This window comes from Serinus canaria, chromosome 23 (assembly GCF_022539315.1).
Source record: "Serinus canaria isolate serCan28SL12 chromosome 23, serCan2020, whole genome shotgun sequence".
Taxonomy (NCBI): Eukaryota; Metazoa; Chordata; class Aves; order Passeriformes; family Fringillidae; genus Serinus; species Serinus canaria.
Genome location: NC_066336.1, coordinates 5,729,532 through 5,747,472, shown reverse-complemented (window position 1 = coordinate 5,747,472; position 17,941 = coordinate 5,729,532). Strand labels below are relative to the sequence as shown.

Here is a 17,941-nt window from a genome sequence, read left to right as displayed (position 1 = left end):
CCCCGCGCTCCACGTGCCCCCCCGCCCGCATCTGTTACACGGCGCCCTGGCCCCGCCCCCTCCCCGGCTTGTCCCGCCCCCGATCTCCCATTGGTTTTCCGCTCACATGGGTGGGCGTGTCCATAGGAGCCCCGCCCTACGGAGCGCTCCCATTGGCCGCGTCCACGTGGGACGGGGAGGGGGGGGGGGGGGAGGAATCCCCGCGAGAGCCGGGGGGGTCCCGGGGGAGCCGGGGGTGAGGGGGGACCGAGCCCGTGTCCCCCTGTCCCTGTGTCCTACTGTCCCCATGGACCCGTGTCCCTGTGTCCTACTGTCCCCATGGACCCCTTGTCCCCATGGATCTCTGTCCCCCTGTCCCTGTGTCCCACTGTCCCCATGGACCCCTTGTCCCCATGGACCTCTGTCCCCCTGTCTCTGTGTCCCACTGTCCCCATGGACCCCTTGTCCCCATGGACCCCTTGTCCTCATGGACCCCTGTCCCCGTGTCCCCCTATCCCCATGGATGCCTTGTCCCCATGGACCCCTGTCAACGTGTCCCCGTGTCCCCATGGACCCCCGTCCCCCTGCCTCCGTGTCCCTCTGTCCTCCTGGACCAGTGTCCCTCTGTCACTCTGTGTCCCAGGGTGGCTTTGCAGGGGTAATTTGGGGGTGCTGGGGGGGCTGACCCCATTCCCCGAGCCGGGCGTGGGCCGGGCCTGGCAGCCCGGACAGGTCGGGGCTCGTCTCTCCCACCCCGTCCCGGCATCCGCGGCCCCGCAGCCGCCCTCGCCCTGTCCCGCCGGCCGGGCAAGCCGGGACCGGAGCGCTGGATGGCGGCCACGGGCGGGACAGCCCGGGCGGCCCCCGCCTGCGGCTGCCCCGATGGCCGAGGGCACGGGCTGCGCTCTCCCTCCCTGCCCTGGCCCCGGGGCACACCGGCAGTGGCGATCCCCGGGCTCTGTCCAGCGCCCGGCCCGTGCCTCAGTTTCCCCAGTCGCCCAGTGGGGCTGTGGGAGCGGGAGCCTGGCGGAGACGGTTGTCACCAAATCTTTGGGTATTTATTTGCCAGCCTGGCCGGCTCGGCCCCGCAGGGAATTAATCCCCGGCCGCAGAGGGGATTACTGGGGACCTGCGGCCGCTTTAGCTCCAGAAAGAGGATTAAGCAAAGGCCAGGGAACGTGGGGATGGGCAACGAGAGCCCCAGAGCGCCGCTGGCCTCTGGGGGGGACAGAGGGACAGTGCTGGGGACAGGGACACGGCTGGGTACAGACACGGACAGGGCAGCCCTGGGCTTGGGGTGCTGCCCGCGGGCACAGCCCCCCATGCCCTGCGGAGGGGCCGTGGGGGGACTGGGGGTGTGTCCTGAACTGGGGGCACTGGGACCTCTGCTGGTGACACTGGGAGCTGTGGTTTCGTGGTGATGACACCGGGAGCCGTGTCCTGTACTGCTGTCACTGGGAGCTGTGTCCTGAACTGGTGACACCGGGAGCCGTGTCCTGTCCTGGTGTCACTGGGAGCTGGGGTTTTGTGCTGGTGACACCGGGAGCCGTGTCCTGTCCTGGTGTCACTGGGAGCTGTGGTTTCGTGCTGGTGACACGAGGAGCCGTCTCCTGTCCTGGTGTCACTGGGAGCTGTGGTTTCGTGATGGTGACACCGGGAGCCGTGTCCTGTCCTGGTGTCACTGGGAGCTGGGGTTTTGTGCTGGTGACACCGGGAGCCGTGTCCTGTCCTGGTGTCACTGGGAGCTGTGGTTTCATGCCGGTGACACGAGGAGCCGTGTCCTGTCCTGGTGTCACTGGGATCTGTGGTTTCGTGCTGGTGACACGAGGAGCCGTGTCCTGTCCTGGTGTCACTGGGATCTGTGGTTTCGTGCTGGTGTCACTGGGATCCGTGTCCTGTCCTGGTGTCACTGGGAGCTGTGGTTTCGTGCTGGTGTCACTGGGATCCGTGTCCTGTCCTGGTGTCACTGGGAGCTGTGGTTTCGTGCTGGTGACACTGGGAGCCGTGTCCTGTCCTGGTGTCTACTGGGAGCTGAAGTCCAGGAGCACGGGAGGCACTGGGAGATGCAGGGCAGAGTTCACTGGGGCGTGCTGGGAGCTGTGACCCGCGGTACTGGTGTGAGCGGGCAGGGGGATACTGGGGGACACTGGACTGTTTTTACTGGGAGCTGGGAGGGCACAGAGGGACACTCGGAGCTGGGAGAGCCCTGGAAGCTTGGGAGGGGCGCTGGGAGCTTCTGGGGAGCACTGGGAGCTGCGTGGGCGAGGGCACTGGGAGCTGGGGTGGCACTGGGAGGCACTGGGGGCTGCGGGAGCGCTGGGAGCTGGGGGTCACCGGGCACTGGGGACAGCTGGGAGCTGCGGTGGTGCCGGGGGGCGCTGGGGGAGCGCTGGGAGCGGCCGGCACGGCTCGGGCACCGGGATGCGCTGGGAGCTGTAGTCCAGCACCGCCAACCGGGAGCTGTAGTCCGGGCTCCCAGCGCATACTGGGAGCTGTGGTCCCGGCCCGGGGCCATACTGGGAGGGGCGGTCCCGCGGCCCCGGGCGCTGCTGGGAGCTGTAGTTCGGCACTGCGGGGTGCGGGTCCCGTCCTGCCGCGGGGCCAGCCCGCACTGACCTCTGTGCCCCAGCCCCTGTCCCCGCGGGGGGACAGCACCCTCAGCAGCACCCTCAGCGATCCCAGTCCCGGGAGGGGAACGGGGGGTGTCATCCCTGAGCAGCCCCCAGGGGCTGTGCCCGGGGAGGGGGTGGAACTGGGGGTCACTGGGGGGGCTCTGGGCGATGGGAGCGGGGTGGGGAAGGGAGGAGGGAGCGGGTTGGGGTCCCTGGGGCGGGGGACAGTCACTGAGCCCGTGTCTCTGCCCAGGCTCGGCAGCATGGGGGGGATGCTGGCGCTGCCCCCGGGGCAGGGACCCCACCAGGTGGGCTGCACGGATGTCATGGTGGGCCACACGCGGCAGGTACGGGATGGGCACAGGGATGGGCACAGGGATGGGGATGGGGACAGGGACAGGCTTCCCTGCAGAGCAAGGCGGCTGCAGCCAGCTGGTTTTGGACACGGCCACCTCCTTCTGTGCCGTCCCCACCGTGTCCCGGTCCTTGTCTCCCTCAGGGGCTCTTCCTCCGCCTGTTCTACCCGTGCCTGCCCCGGGCAGGGGCCACGGAGCCGCTCTGGGTCCCGCGCCCCGAGTACTGCGGGGGGCTGGCCGATGTCACCCTGGGTCGCCGCTGGTGCTCCGCCCTGCTCGGCATCGCCATCGGTGAGGGGGGACACCCCATCCCCACCCTGGGGGCTCCTTAGGGACCCCTGGTGGGGTTCAATCCCCCCCAGTGCCTGGGTGGGTGCTGCAGGCAGAGCTGGGCTGAGCAGGGACCTGCCTCTGTCCCCCTCCCCGTTCAGACCTGTGGCACCCACTGCCCGTGTCCCCCTCCCCATTCAGACCTGTGGCACCCACTGCCCATGTCCCCCTCCCCGTTCGGACCTGTGGCACCCACTGCCCCTGTCCCCCTCCCCATTCGGACCTGTGGCACCCACTGCCCCTGTCCCCCTCCCCGTTCAGACCTGTGGCACCCACTGCCCCTGTCCCCCTCCCCGTTCAGACCTGTGGCACCCACTGCCCGTGTCCCCCTCCCCATTCAGACCTGTGGCACCCACTGCCCGTGTCCCCCTCCCGTTCCTGGGGGTTTCTCCTCCTGCAGGCTCCTGCAGAGTTCCTGTCAGCTGGAATGGGCCCCTCAAGCCCCGCAGCAGTGGGTACCCCCTGATCATCTTCTCCCACGGCCTGGGAGCCTTTCGGTAACCTGAGCCCTGAGCAGGGCTGGGGTGGGGATGTGGGGACCCTCCCTGGCCCCGCTCAGACCTGCCCTGAGCCCCCTGCTCCCATCTCCCTTCCAGGACCTTGTACTCATCAATCTGCACAGAGCTGGCGTCCTGGGGCTTCGTGGTGGCAGCTCTGGAGCACAGGTGGGTGCCCAGGTCCCCACCAAGTTTGTGCTGGGGCTGGTGGGACGCGGTGCCCCGGGGGGAACTGCCGGTGTCCCCTTCCCTCCTGCCCACAGGGACCACTCTGCTGCCACCACCTATTTCTGCCCGGCAGAGGCTGGGACCGAGGAGTGGATCCCCTTCCAGCGGGTGCCCCAAGGGCAGAAGGAGTTTTATTTCAGAAACAAGCAGGTACCAGGCTGGGGGTGCAGGGTGGGCAGAGAGGAGGGCTGGAATTCCTCCTGCAAGCCAGGCTGTCCCTGCATCCCTGGGGATGCTCTTCCCAGTCCTGCATTGCCACGGTGCTGGGGCTGAGCTTTCTCCTCAGAGAGGAGAAAAATCTGTTCAGCCTGTTTCTCTCTGTTTCCTGGGGTCTGTCTGTCCAGCAGGAGCCAGGCTGGGCTTTGCCATGGCCCTGGATAATGTCCCCCACACCCTGGGGAGAGCAGGACTCTGTGCCCAGCCCAGCTCTGCACCAGCTGCTGGGTTTGTTCCCACTCGGATTTTTGTCTCTCTGGGATTATCCCGGACAGCTGCTTGCTGGGGAGAAGGAAGGTTTCCTGCTGAGCCAAGTTCCCCCCCTCTGTTTGTTTCTGCCTCATTTAAAAGGACAGCAGCAAGTGAAGATTAGTTGTGGAAAAGCTCTCTAGGAACGGAGGTGCTTTTGGCAGCCCTAAATCACCTCCCAGCCTGTTATTTCTGTGTGTGCTCTGCCTCATGGCACACTGCACAGAAAAGGGAAACGCTTCTCCTGAACCCACCAGCACAAATGGTGAGGGAGAAAGAGAAAAAAATGGTAATAGAAGGAAATAATTGCCAGGTCAATCTCCATTATGGCATTTTCTGTGTTGCAGGGAGCAGGAGAGAGGTTTTCATTGGAGTTCTTTGTCACTTGTCACCTTAAATGTGCACAGACAGCAGCACTGGTGTCCTTAGGGCAGCCGAGGACATGGCCTCAAAGTGGCTCCAAGTCAGGGCATCCTCTCCCTGAATCCTTTGGGATTTTGGGATGCTCCCGGGTGGTGCCCCTGAGCTGGGGTTTAGGGGACACCCAGGTTTGCTCCTGGGTTAGGGGCTCTGGGGTCCCTGTGAGGGTTTGGAGCAAGGGATGGCTCGGCTGGGGGACAGCTGGTGAGTATCCTGGGCTCTCCCTCCTCTGCTTCCTCCCCAGAGCAGAGACTTTCGGTCATTTCCAGCTCTCTGCTGCCAGATTAACTGAATTAAGAGCAAACCCCAAAAGACCCCGCCCCAATAAACGCGCTGTATCCCGCGGGAGCCGGGGTTTGGTGTTTGTTCAGTCAGGGAGAGAAGCACAGGAGGAACGGGCCTGGGGGGGCACTGGGGGGAAGGTGTGACCCCGAGTTGTGGGTTGGAGGAGCTGGGCTGACCCGGGAAGGGCTGATGGTTCCAGGTTCACCAGAGAGCGCAGGAGTGCGTGCGGGCGCTGCGGCTCTTCCAGGGCATCGCCGGCGGCAGATCTGCCCCCAGCATCCTCCCCCAGGACTGGGATCTCTCCGTGCTGAAGGTACCTGGCTCGGCCTGGGGGGGCTCTGGGTGCCCCAGGATCGCTCCTGCCTGCCTGAGGCTTTTCCTGCTGGCACAAGAGGGGTCTGTGCAGAGCCCCAGCCTCCCGCCCCTGGGCACCTCCTGGCTGTGGGCAGCCCCAGCCCCTCACACCAGCGCTGGCACACGGCACTCCCCCCTTCCAGGGGGACTCTGCTGACCTTCCCTTGGCTGTTCCTCCCCTAATCAGAGACCTGCAGCTGTGAGGTTTGGGCTCAGGGCCCTCAGCCCTCTCCCTTTTGCAGGACAACCTTGATCTGACCAAGGTGGCCGTCATGGGCCATTCCTTCGGGGGGGTGACAGCGGTGCTGGCCTTGGTGAAGGAGCCCAGCTTCAGGTGAGGCGTGGCAGGGACTGCGGAGGCTCTGGGGACACGGGGCTCATCCTGGTGGGAAGGGGAGCCGTGGTGCTGCCTGTCCTGCTCCAGGTGTGCCGTGGCTCTGGATGCCTGGATGTTCCCTCTGGAGAACCTGCTGTACCCGGAGGTGCCCAGTCCCGTGCTCTTCATCAACACTGAGAAGTTCCAGACTCCGGAGAGCGCTGCCAAAATGAAGAGGCTGAGCTCCAGAAACAGCCAGACGAGGATTGTGACCGTGCTGTGAGCCAGGGGAGGCACCCCCCACTGCAGGGAGCACCCGTGGGTGCCCCAGCAGGAAAACCTCCGGGTCCTGCTGCACGTCCCCCTGATGCACATCCCTCCCCTGGCAGGGGAACCGTGCACGAGGACCAGACCGACTTTGCCTTCCTCCCTGGGAAGCTCTTCAGCCTCATCTTCGGCAGGAGGGGCACCCTGGAGCCCCGCAGGGCTCTGGCCATCACCAGCCAGGCAGCTCTGGCCTTCCTGCAGAGGCACCTCAGTACGGCCCGGGCTGGGGGAGCAGGGGGGGCCTGGGGGGGCTCTGGGGCTGGGGGCTGCTGCTTGCCAAGGCACAGGGTGCAGTGGCTGCCCCTCGGTGCCTCCTGGAGGGGCTGTGGTGGCCCTGTCACCTGGAGGGGAGGCTGTGGTGGCCCTGTCACCTGCAGGGGAGGCTGTGGTGGCCCTGTCACCTGGAGGGGGGCAGGCTGTGGTGGCCCTGTCACCTGGAGGGCAGGCTGTGGTGGCCCTGTCACTTGGAGGGGCTGTGGTGGCCCTGTCACCTGGAGGGGAGGCTGTGGTGGCCCTATCACCTGGAGGGGAGGCTGTGGTAACCCTGCCACCCCCTGTGCCCCGTGCAGAGCTGCAGGAGCAGTTTGGACAGTGGGACGAGCTCCTGGAAGGCGTTGGGGACTCGGTGGCTCCGGATGTGCCCTTTGGACGCTCTCACCTGTAGCTGCTCCCAGGGCACTGCTGGAGCTGGGGAATGGCAAAGTGACTCCTCCTTGCCCGGAATGGAGGAGCCAGGAAGGGCAGGAGGAGCCGTGAGGAGAGCAGGACCTGGGGACAGTGCTCAGTGCCAGCAGAGCCCTCCCTGCTCTTGTGCCTGCACTGAGGGAATAAAATCCCCAGGGATAAAAACCGAGTTGGCTGTGCAGAGTAATAAAACCACGGGGGGGGTGGGGTGGGGGGGGCTTTAGAGACCATCCCCAGCTTCGCTGTGGGTTGGGGGAGGTTCAGCCCCGGCTGACAGAGATGCAGCATCAGGGCTCCAAGCACAAGGGTAAGGAAAATGCCATAATTGTCCTGCAAAGCCGTGCAGATGGCAGAGTGCATGCCCGAACTCTGCAGGGGGAAGGAAGGAAGGAGGATGGCTTCGAGCTGGAAGGAAGGGAGGGAGGAAGGAAGGAGGAGTCTCTGAGCAGCCCTCAGAGCTGTGGGATGGGTTTGGGGATGGGTTTGGGGATGGGGATGGGATCGGGGGTGGAAGGGAAGCAGCCCAGCCTGGCCGTGCAGTGCAGGCAGCGACACTGCTGCCACCAGGGACGCGCTGGCAGCGACAATAAAGCTTTGGAAGCACCTGCAGCACATCCCGGGGATGTCAGGGATGCTTTTGGAGAGGGCTCCGATCCTCAGCCGTCCCGAGGAAGCTGCAGGGATTTATCCCGGGCTGGGAGAGGAGCGGGAGCAGCCGCTGCGCCTGTCCCCATTGTCCCCGCCGCCCTCCTGGGGGACACCGCGGTGGCGGCTCCGTCCCTGCCATCCCGGGGAGGAGCTGCAGGCGACAGCGGCGACAGAGCCAGCAGAGCCCGTTCCCGGGGGAGCAGGGGATGGGAAGCAGCGCCAGTGCCGGAGTTATTGGTGTCACTGTCACTGCAGCGTCCCCACCTGCCTGGCACTGCGGGGAGGACGAGCCTGGCGCTGGGCATGCTCGGGGGCACAGCACAGGGGACATCCCCCGGCACAGGGGACATCCCGACACGACATCCATTCAGTGTCTCCTCCGCTCCCCAGTGACACACAAAGGACTCAGGCGAACAAACCCACCGGATTCTGCCACTTTTAAGCCTCCCAGAAATGAATTTTCCGGTGTTTTACACCCAAAGCAGCGCTCCTAGCCCTGGGCTCAGGCCGGGGCGTGGCGGGGACAGGGCTGGCTGGGGTGCCCGGGGGACATTCGAGGTCGCAGGGTGTGACAAACGGGGGGACGCGCAGAGCCCGGCAGGTCCCGGCCGAGCAGGGAGAGGCAGCGGCTGCTGAACCAAATCCCATTTTCCTGCCGGCACAGGCTGGGAATTCTGCAGGGCTCTTATGTAAAGGCGTTCGGGAGGGGCTGGCGGCCCCCGACTCTGCTCGGGGGGGACTCTGGCGTTAACCCTTCGGCTCCCGGGGAGCTCCTGCCCCTTCCCGTCCCCGTGGGGAGCAGGTAGGATCCTCCTGTCCGGCCCCGCATCCCTCTGCTCCCCCTCCGGAGCTGCCACCACCACAGCGGTTTTGTGCCTCTGAAGAGAAATCCTGCCAGGAAAGAGATGAAAAAAGCGCCGGGGCGCTGGGGCAGGGCAGGGATCCTGCTCTCTGTGTTCTGTGGGCTGTGCAGGAGCATCCTCCTCATTCACCGGCTCGGAAACCCAGCCCGGAGCCGGCTCCTCCCGAGCTCTCCGTGCTCCGTTCCAGCCGGGAGGATGCGGCACCAGCCCCGGCGGAGCTCACCGGGAAGGATTCCCTGGAATGCTCCAGCGCCAGCCCCACGCAGGGATGGGGAGAGAGCCACACAGCCCAGGAAACCTGTGGGCTGAGATAGAGGCGGTTTCATGGGGAAAGGAAAAGCTGTGTGCGCCAGCAGGGGGGAGGCAGGAATTCATTCCCAGGGATTCATCCCCAGGAATTCATTCCCAGGAATTCTTTTTCCCCTTTCCATGGACAGGAATTCACCCCCAGGAATTCATTCCCCTCTTCTCATGGGCAGGGATTCACCCCTAGGATTTAATTCTCCCCTTTCCATGGGCAGGGATCCATTCCCAGGAATTCATTCCCTCTTTCCCATGGGCAGGGATTCATTCCCAGGGATTCACCCCCAGGAATTCATCCCCCCTTCCCATGGACAGGAATTCATTCCCAGGGATTCATTCCCAGGAATTCATTCCCCCCTTCCCATGGACAGGAATTCACCCCCAGGAATTCATTCCCAGGGATTCATTCCCCCCTTCCCATGGACAGGAATTCATTCCCAGGGATTCACCCCCAGGAATTCATTCCCAGAGATTCCTTCCCAGGAATTCATTCTCCCCTTTCTATGGCCAGGGATTCACCCCCAGGAATTCATCCCCCCTTCCCATGGACAGGAATTCATTCCCGGGGCTCAGCCACTCCTGAAGGTGAGCTGGGAAGACAAACCCATCACTCCCAGTGTTCCCTCCTTCCTCCTTGCTCCTCCTGGTTTCTATCCTGAGCATGGTCTGGGCCATCCCTGGGGTCAATCGGGGTCACCTGTCCCAGCTGTGTCCCCTCCCAGCTCCCTGGGGTCAGTCGGGGTCACCTGTCCCAGCTGTGTCCCCTCCCAGCTCCCTGGGGTCAGTCGGGGTCACCTGTCCCAGCTGTGTCCCCTCCCAGCTCCCCGTGCACCCCCAGCCTGCTCCCCGGGGCTGACACAGGAGCAGGAAAGGCCTTGGCACTGTTCAAAGGCTGCTCAGACACAACAAAACATCTTTGTGTCACCAACCCTGCGGTCAGCACCAACCCAAACACTGCCCCAGCCCGGCCTTTGCACTGGAATTAACCCTGGCCCAGCCCAACCCAGCCCAAGCTGCTCTGCTGGACCTGGGGTGGTTCCCTCGGGGTGTCCTGGGCTGCTGCAGGCTGCCCGAGCCCCCCTGGCAGGTTTTGTGGCACAAGGCAGGATTAAAGGTTATCCCAGGGTGTGATCTGCCCCCAGCACCAGCTCAGCTGGGGTTTGGATGGGAGCTCTGGGGTGTTACAGCCCCAGACCCAGAGGGATTTTGTTTCTCAGGGATGTGGGGAGGAAACACCAGCCCTGTTCCTTTGGGGGCCAGCCCTGGGAGCCCCCAGGTGCAGGATGGCAGCCCCCAGGGTTCCCTTCCAGCCAAGCACTCCAGCCCTGCTCCCACACTCAAACCCAGGGCTTTAAAAATTAAAAAAAAAAAACCCAGCCCCAAACAAAACAAACGCTGGTGCCCATTGATATTCCCCTCACAGCTGTGCCTGCAGCAGGGCTGGGGCATGAATGGACACATTCCTCTTCCCCAGGGCTGCTCTGAGCTCTCCCACGAGATGTGAAATCCAGGGTGTCAGCACAGCTCCTCAGAGCCCAGAGCCTCCTGCTCCTCCTGGGAGCCCCTTCCTGGTCATGTCCCTGAGCAATCCCAGATCCCAGCTCCAGCCTCCCTGCCATCCACACAACACCTCCTCTGCTCAATTGGAGCTTCCCTGATGATTTAATTAATGCAAATCCAGACTCCTGGAAAACCTCCTTGTAATTACCGGGCGGCTCTCGTGCCTTTTGTTGGGTATTTCTTTTTTTTTTTTCCTTTTTTCTCGTGTTTTTAAGGAAAACAGCGAGGCCTTGATTCCCAACAGCCTGTGGAGGTGCAGGACCCTCCCAGCTGAGCTCCCTGGCAGCTCTGGGGCTCAGTGTCCAGCCCAAGGACCAGCCTGGACACAGGTGCAGTGCTGCCCCAAGCCCAGGCAGCAGCTCCTGGAGCAGAATTCCCTAAATCCCTTTGGCTGGTGGGGATTCACTCCCTCTCACGCTGGGTTTTTTCCACTGGAAAAAATATCACAGCACTGCCCTGGGTGAGATGGCAGAGGAAAAGCGAGTTTCCTGCTCTCTGAAGTGAATTTTTATCATCTCATCCCCGAGCTGAGGAGCCTGCCTGCTCCCAGTCACGAGGGATTCAGCTCCACATTTAAATCTTCCCGAGTTCCTCCCACGCTGGGAGCTGGGGCAGGACAGACCCTCGGGGTCTGCAGCAGCTCCGAGCTGCAGGCTCAGGCCTCTCCCACTCCCTGCCCCCCAAAATTCACCCCCACAGCCCAGCAGGGCTCCTGTGCCCTCAGCCAGCAGCACCAAAGGGGTTTTGGGGCACAATTCACATTTTCAGCAGTTTTCCCTCAGCCCCGTTTTGGGTTGGAGCCATCTCTTGCTACCCCAGGGATGATTCCTGAATAAACAGGGGGGGGAAGGGCTGAGGAGGGAAACTGAGGCAGAGAAGGGGCTGTGTGAGGAGTCTGTGCTCTGAAAAAGCCCCGGAGACAGATGGAGATGGTGCATTTTGGGTGGGCTCCAGCTTTCCCCCATGTTAGGAAGGACGGCTGAGCTCAGCCTGTGGATGCTCCTGCCTTCCCCCCCAGAGGAAAGCGGGGAGCTGGCTGAGCAGGAGACCCCAAATCCTCCTTTTTAAACCTTGAGTTCATATTTTCACCCCAGAACGTGGTGCTGAGACTGCCACCAGCCCTCCCTGGGGGACTCCAGAGCCCCCAGACCCATTCAGGCTGTGTCACCCCCTCCTGTCAACACCCACCACACAAAGCCTTGGCTGGGGGCTGGTTTTGGGGGGTTATTTGTTTTAAATTTAATTAAAACAAAGCCCTTGTGTTGCCCATCACACGAGGGTGCCTCTGAGGGTGTTGATTTTGGCGTGGAGCAGCAGATTGCTGGTTTCTTGTATAAAAGATGGATGTTTTTCCAGCAGAAACTCTGGCTTGGTCTGTTCCCCCAGCCACAGTGGATGTGTCAGGTTCTTTTGTCCTTCAATTTATGTATTGATCTACCACGGGCTCAAATTGGTGGGGGAAAAAAGGGATGAGAAAGCACGGGGCAAATGTGAAGTGCAGGAATTGTTTCTGTGCTGGTATTGCTGAGATTCCAGGGGCAGGGAGCAGCAATTAACCCCTTTGGCTGTGGAATTGTCAGTGCAGGCAGGAGGGGAGCTGCTCCTCGTCCTGAGAGGATCTGAAATGTGGAAACAGATCCAGACTGAAGTCCAAAAATCCAAAAAACCCCAGACTGGTTTCCTTGGCTCACAAATCCTGTGGGAAGAGGGCCCCAGTGTCTGGTGGATCCCACCCATAAATACCTACAGATATTCCATGGAAAAATCAGCTCTGGCTGCTGCTCGGGGCTCTCCTGCATTCCCTGGGTGTGAGGAGGGGTGGGCACCTCAGATTTCTGCTTTTTGGCCAGAACTTCAGGCAGCTGAGAGCTGCACACCCACCTGTCCCCAGGCAGGAGAGCCCCTGGCAAACAAAGCACTGCTGCCATCAGGCTGTGCCCTGGCTGTGCCAGGGGAGCTGCTCTGATTTCGGGGGGCCCAGGAGCTCTGCACCGAGTTATTCCCACCTTTGCTCTTTGGGGGGGCTGCCACAAGCCCTTTCACTCTGTTCATCTGATACTGGGGCAGTCGTACTCCTTTAAGAGGATTTCCATCCCTCCACTCCTCCCCTCGTGACACTTCCAAGCCACATTTTGTCTTGACAGGGTGGGAGTATTTTTAACCATGTCACGCCAGGGAAGTATTAATAGCACAAAGGGCTGGCTGAGCTGCTGGTGGAGCCCAATCCATATTTTAAATTCAAGCAACTAATTAGGAGCTGGGGAATAATTAGTGCTATACCCAGCTTTTCTTCAGCTTCCCCCCCACTCCATTTTCACAGACCCACTGTGCTGGAATGTTCTGTGGCTGTTGAATATTTCATGGCCCCTCTGTGCATTGCTATTCCATGTGCTTGTCAGGATCCCGGGGCAGGGGCAGGCCCTGGCACTCCGGGCATGGGATCAGGGCATGCAAGAAGCCCAGCCCCCGAGCCCTGCCCCTGTCCTGCTCTGCCGCCCGGCCCCTGGTGCTCGCCGGGCTCACAGCTCGGGTGGTTTTGGCTCAGATGCTCCCAGGAATAGCAGGAGGGCTCCGGGCTCCCCATGGAAACCGCAGGGAATCTGCGGGCTCGGCTGCGGAGCGGGAGGGGAGGGCGAAGAAATGGGGCAGGGCGTGGCTGGGAGAGGGGAGATGGCCGGGAGGGCTCCCAAAATGGGTCTGGGGGCGCAGGGAGGATGGGGGGGCAGCACCCACGGGGAGCTGTGCTGGCTCCAGCAGGAGAACGCACCTGCAGGGATGGGGATGTTGAACACACCTGAAGGGATGGGGATGCTGAACACACCTGCAGGGATGGGGATGTTGAACACACCTGCAGGGATGGGGATGCTGAACACACCTGCAGGGATGGGGATGTTGAACACACCTGCAGGGATGGGGATGTTGAACACACCTGCAGGGATGGGGATGTTGGGAACACACCTGAAGGGATGGGGATGTTGAACACACCTGCAGGGATGGGGGATGCTGAACACACCTGAAGGGATGGGGATGTTGAACACACCTGCAGGGATGGGGATGTTGCACACACCTGCAGGGCCAGGGGCTGTAAAACCCCATTTTTCCTGGGAATTAAAGGATGGAAAACACCCACAGGCAGCTGGAAGGGAATTCTGCCCAGGCTGGCTGAAAGGCAGGGGCGTTCAGGGCATGGAGCTGCTCGTGGTGACAACCCCTCGTTTCAGGGTCACTCTTTCGGAGTGTTTGGGTATTTTTTAGGAGGGAAGCAGTGCTCCTGCAGCCTTTGTCTTTACTCCATCAATTCCTGACGTTCTCCTTGTGCCCCAGAGCCCTGTCAGCCCCGTGCCCTCAGGATCTGGGTGCCAGGCACTGCAGTCCCGTGGCTGAACGTGGCATTTCAGGGCTCTGTTGCCCCAATATCAAAGCAATTAATTGATATTTCCGTCCCTGTGGCTGCAGGCGTGGTCGCCATCTGTGCTCAGCGCTTTTCCTCCTCTCATTTAAGGCAGGAATTAACAGATTTCGAGTGAATTTCTCAAAAAAAAAAACCACCAAACCCAACCTGTCTGAGCCGCAAAAATTCAATTATTTCCAACAGCGCGTTGGGAAGTGCAAATTTATTCCGAAGGGAACGTTTTCTTAATGGTGTTTTTCAGCATAAATATAGTACCAGCCTAAACACCTCCAGTAAACAAATATCAATTAGCTTAAACGTTTCCTGCCCGTGGAAAAGCTTTCATTGTGAGGGAGGCACTCCCTAAAAATCTCGGTTTGTTCTGCAGTTCCGTGGGCTCCCGGGCTGCCTTTGCACCAAAACGCATTTTTATCTGAAGATCAAGGATTTTTAAGCTCGGGGAAAAAAACCTGTGAGATCATTGAGTGGACTGGAAGAGATCTTGTAGCCCTTCCTCACCTCTGAGCTCCTTTTAAAATCCTGCTTCCCCCTGGTTGTTAAATCTCTCCGACTGACCCGCTCGGGTCAGATAACACACTGGATTTCCAGTTTTAAAATGAGCTTTGCTAATTCAGGGCTGCTGCCAGCCTGCCAGTATCACCAGCCAAGGTGCTCTGAAACATCCTCTGATGAACAAACCAGCTGTCACTCCCTCCAGCAGCACCAGCGCTTTAGGCTGGCAATTTAACACCCAGAAACCACATTTTCCTATTGGAGATTAAATATTTTTGCAAGTTAAAAGAGCTGCCGTGGGCTGAGTTGTCACCTAATTGTGTCAGTCTCTTTGTGGGGTGTTTTGATAAGCACATCAGAGCCCGGGCTTTAATCTTTGGGCTAAATCTGCTCACGTCAGGGCCCAAATTCACACCCAGCAGGATTCCTCTGGGTTTTGGGGTCCCACCCCGAGCAGGGGGGCTGGGGTGGAGCTGAGGGTGGGTTTTGGGTGGGGTTGAGCCCCCCTGGAGCACTGAGGGACACCTTTGGGGTGGGTGCTGTCATCAGCAGCTCGGGTTCTCCAGGGCCACTGCTCACGTTCCTGATTTACAGAGCCTTTGTGCTGGCTGCTCTGGGAATATCTCCTGCTGGGATCCTTTATTTTCCTCAAAAGGCAGAAATTCATCTCTCAGAAACTCATTCTGATGGTACATCTGGGCTGGAAGTGGTGCTTTTCTGCTCCATCCTGTTTTGGGGCTAAATGTGACGTGTTGGGGGATGCTTCTCCCACTGCTGCCTGCCCTCTTAGTGGTAAAACTGGAATTAAAGCAAAAATAAAAAAGATTTGTTGGCGATAAGGAATCCAGTAGGTAAAAACTACCCCAGCCACATGCTGAGGAGGGAAGAGTCTGTTTGGAACCGCAGTAAACGTGTCAATAAACACAAATCAAATGCAAATGAAATAAAAGCTTTTCATACACTCCATTCTCCTGGAGATCAGACAGAAATAAATGGCACATAAACAAACGGGGTTTATGAAACGCTCCAAAAATAAAACCACTCTTGCAACAAGGCCAAAAAAATGAGATTGCCTCCGTGTCTTCCACCTGCTGGGAGCTCTTGCTCCTCTGGGTATCACAGCAGAGCTCAGAGATTTTGGTTCAGAGCAGAAGCAGCAGGGGCAGGTGCTCTGAAGGGGCTGGGGAAGAGCCTCATCCCAAAAGATAGGCCATGGAAAATCCCAGAGCTGGGAGCAGGTCCCAAATCCTCCCTGTCAATAAGTTTCCTCTTACATAAGAGAGTTCTTACCCAAAGGAAATAGTTTTGGCTTTTAAGCCAGTCTGCCAAAGAAGGTAAGACAGGTCTTTTTAAAAAATTCAAAAAATATTTTTTTTTCTTTTTATTTTCCTTTTATTTCCTTTATTCCCCTTTTTATTTCTTTTTTTTCCCTTTCTTTTTAATTTTTTTCCTTTTTTTCTCCTTTTTTTTCTTTCTTTTTCCCCCCTTTTTCTATCTTTCTTTTTTTTTCCCCTTTTTTTTTTTTTTCTTTTTTCCTTTCTTCTTTTCCCCCCAGAAAATCACCTGGGAAGTGCTGGCATGCCTTGTAACTTTCTCCCAGCCTGCATCCCTCCCTCCCAAGGCTGAAAAGGAAATTTCCTCCTGGGGCTGAGCACTGATCAGGGCCCTCACACAGGTACATCCCAAGAGCCCAGGAATCCTCATTTCCTCTGGGAAATCCAGGCATCATCCCAGGATAAGCTCATCCATTGCCTCAAAAACATTCATATTAAAGCCTCCACCCCACTGCTGGGCTGCATGGGCCACGATTAATAAATTGAAATAAAGTCCAACAGGGCCTGGTGGCAGGGGCTGCTTTGTCCCTCCCAGTGTTTAATAAATTAATAAATGGTTAATAAATTGAAATAAAGTCCAACAGGGCCTGGTGGCAGGGGCTGCTTTGTCCCTCCCAGTGTTTAATAAATTAATAAATGGTTAATAAATTGAAATAAAGTCCAACAGGGCCTGGTGGCAGGGGCTGCTTTGTCCCCCCCAGCGTTCCACCCAAGCACTCCGTGTTTCCCACGTGTGCTGGGGGTGACAGGGATGGGATTTCCCTGGGCTGGAGCTGCCAGCAATGATCCCCAGCAGGTTTCAGGTGTCGGATTTGGGGTCTGGGACCCCAGCAGTGCCACAGAAAGGTTCCAGCACTGCTGGAAAATGGCTCTGCCCACGGCCACCCTGCCTCTCCCAGTTCCAGCAGCTCGGCGGCTGGATGTGGTTTCCATGGAAATAGACGTCAGATCAGCAAAAACCGGGGCCAGCCTTTCAAATAATCTCTGTTTTGAAAGCTCCCTGCCTTTCTGTCACAATATTAACCTCCCTCAAGGTAGGAGCCCTCTCTTTTTGGTGCAAACTCGGGTTTGGGAGGGTGCTCGGTGAGGGGGGGTCCCAGAAAATCGGGTTTTTGGGATGGAGGGTGTGGAGGCTGCAGTGGAGGATGGGGCTGTGTGTCCGTCTGCCTTTGGTGAGGATCCGCTCTTGGTGTGGCCGGAGCAGGGGAACCACCAGGGGACCGATTGCTGAGGGACACCTGGGCACGGAGAGGCTTTGAGGAGCTGCCAGAGGGGTGTCCTGGGCAGGGGACGGTCCCTGCCGAGCCACCGTGCCCGTTCCACAGGATCTGCACAACTGGGCTTGGTTCTAAACGGCCTTGGGCACTCTGGAGTCACCCCAAAGGAGAGGCTGGTCCCCCGACGCTGCCGGCGTGGTGGCTCTGTGGTGGCTCTGTGGTGGCTCTGTGGTGGCCGTGACACCGAGATGACCAAAGGCACTCGGTGGTCGTCTTGGTGATGACCAAGAGCCCTGAAGTTATGGTGGCCCTGAGGTGGCCGTGCCCTCACCTAGGTGACCATGTCTCCGAGGTGACCGAGGGCTCAAGGCAGGTGGCCATGACTCTGAGGTGGCCACAGCATGAAGATGTGTGGGCGTGCCTTTGTGGTGACCATGAATCTGGGGTGACCATGGCCATGAGGTGACCATGATCTTGTGGTGACCATGGCTCTGGGTGGCCATGGATGTAACGTGACCGCGGCCATGAGGTGACCATGGATCTGAGGGAACCATGGCCATGAGGTGACCACGGATCTGAGGGAACCATGGCCATGAGGTGACCATGGCCATGAGGTGACCATGGATCTGAGGGAACCATGGCCATGAGGTGACCATGGCCATGAGGTGACCATAGCCATGAGGTGACCATGGCCATGAGGTGACCATGGATCTGAGGGAACCATGGCCATGAGGTGGCTGCAGCTTTGAGGTGACCATGGTCTTGTGGTGACCATGGCTCTGGGTGGCCATGGATCTAACACGACCATGGCCATGAGGTGGCTGTGGCTCTGAGTGGCCGTGGCTGTGAGGTGGCCGTGGCTCTGCTCACCCCAGCCAGAGCTCCACTCTGACCATTCCCCCCATCGGGCCGGACACCCCTGACCACAGCACAGGCCCTGACGCCCCTGTCCGCCCCACCGGACACAAAGGGAATCCCTGCAGCTCCGGGGGCAGGAGCGGGATCCCAGCGCGGGGCTCTGGGGGCCGGAGGGTCCCTGAGGGCCGGGGGGCCTCGCGGTTCGGCCCCGCACCCCTTGTCCGGCCCGGGCCGAGCGCGGGGGCCGCCGCCCCCCGCCGGGGGCGAACTACAACTCCCGGCATGCCCCACACCACCGGGGGCGGGGGGGGCTCGGTTGTGGGGGGGCGTTCGCGAGGAGGGTGGGCGCGAGCCCCCCCGCAGCCCCCCCGGGCGGGCGGCACGTGCCGGCGGGCTCGGCC

General features: G+C 60.2%; 1 protein-coding gene across 2 annotated transcripts; it reads left to right on the top strand.

Annotated features, from left to right (window-relative positions):
- Positions 1-2,030: 2,030 nt before the first annotated feature.
- On the top strand, positions 2,031-7,022 carry PAFAH2 (platelet activating factor acetylhydrolase 2). Of its 2 annotated transcripts, none has more exons than XM_050983407.1 (11): positions 2,031-2,088; positions 2,845-2,938; positions 3,091-3,238; positions 3,678-3,774; positions 3,874-3,942; positions 4,038-4,152; positions 5,372-5,485; positions 5,769-5,860; positions 5,951-6,121; positions 6,232-6,380; positions 6,739-7,022. In XM_050983407.1, the coding sequence occupies exons 2-11, from the start codon at positions 2,855-2,857 to the stop codon at positions 6,831-6,833; spliced, it is 1,134 nt and encodes a 377-aa protein (XP_050839364.1). In that variant the 5' UTR covers positions 2,031-2,088; positions 2,845-2,854; the 3' UTR covers positions 6,834-7,022. The 2 variants fall into 2 exon arrangements, with proteins under 2 accessions (XP_050839364.1, XP_050839365.1); XM_050983408.1 differs by having other exon boundaries at positions 2,031-2,096.
- Positions 7,023-17,941: the final 10,919 nt, after the last annotated feature.

Excerpts from the sequence above, each read along its gene's own strand:
- PAFAH2 (XM_050983407.1), top strand. The coding sequence starts at position 2,855 with ATGGGGGGGATGCTGGCGCTGCCCCCGGGGCAGGGACCCCACCAGGTG. Across the intron at positions 3,943-4,037 it reads GTGGCAGCTCTGGAGCACAG|GGACCACTCTGCTGCCACCA; the intron begins GTGGGTGCCCAG and ends TCCTGCCCACAG. Across the intron at positions 4,153-5,371 it reads TTTATTTCAGAAACAAGCAG|GTTCACCAGAGAGCGCAGGA; the intron begins GTACCAGGCTGG and ends TGATGGTTCCAG.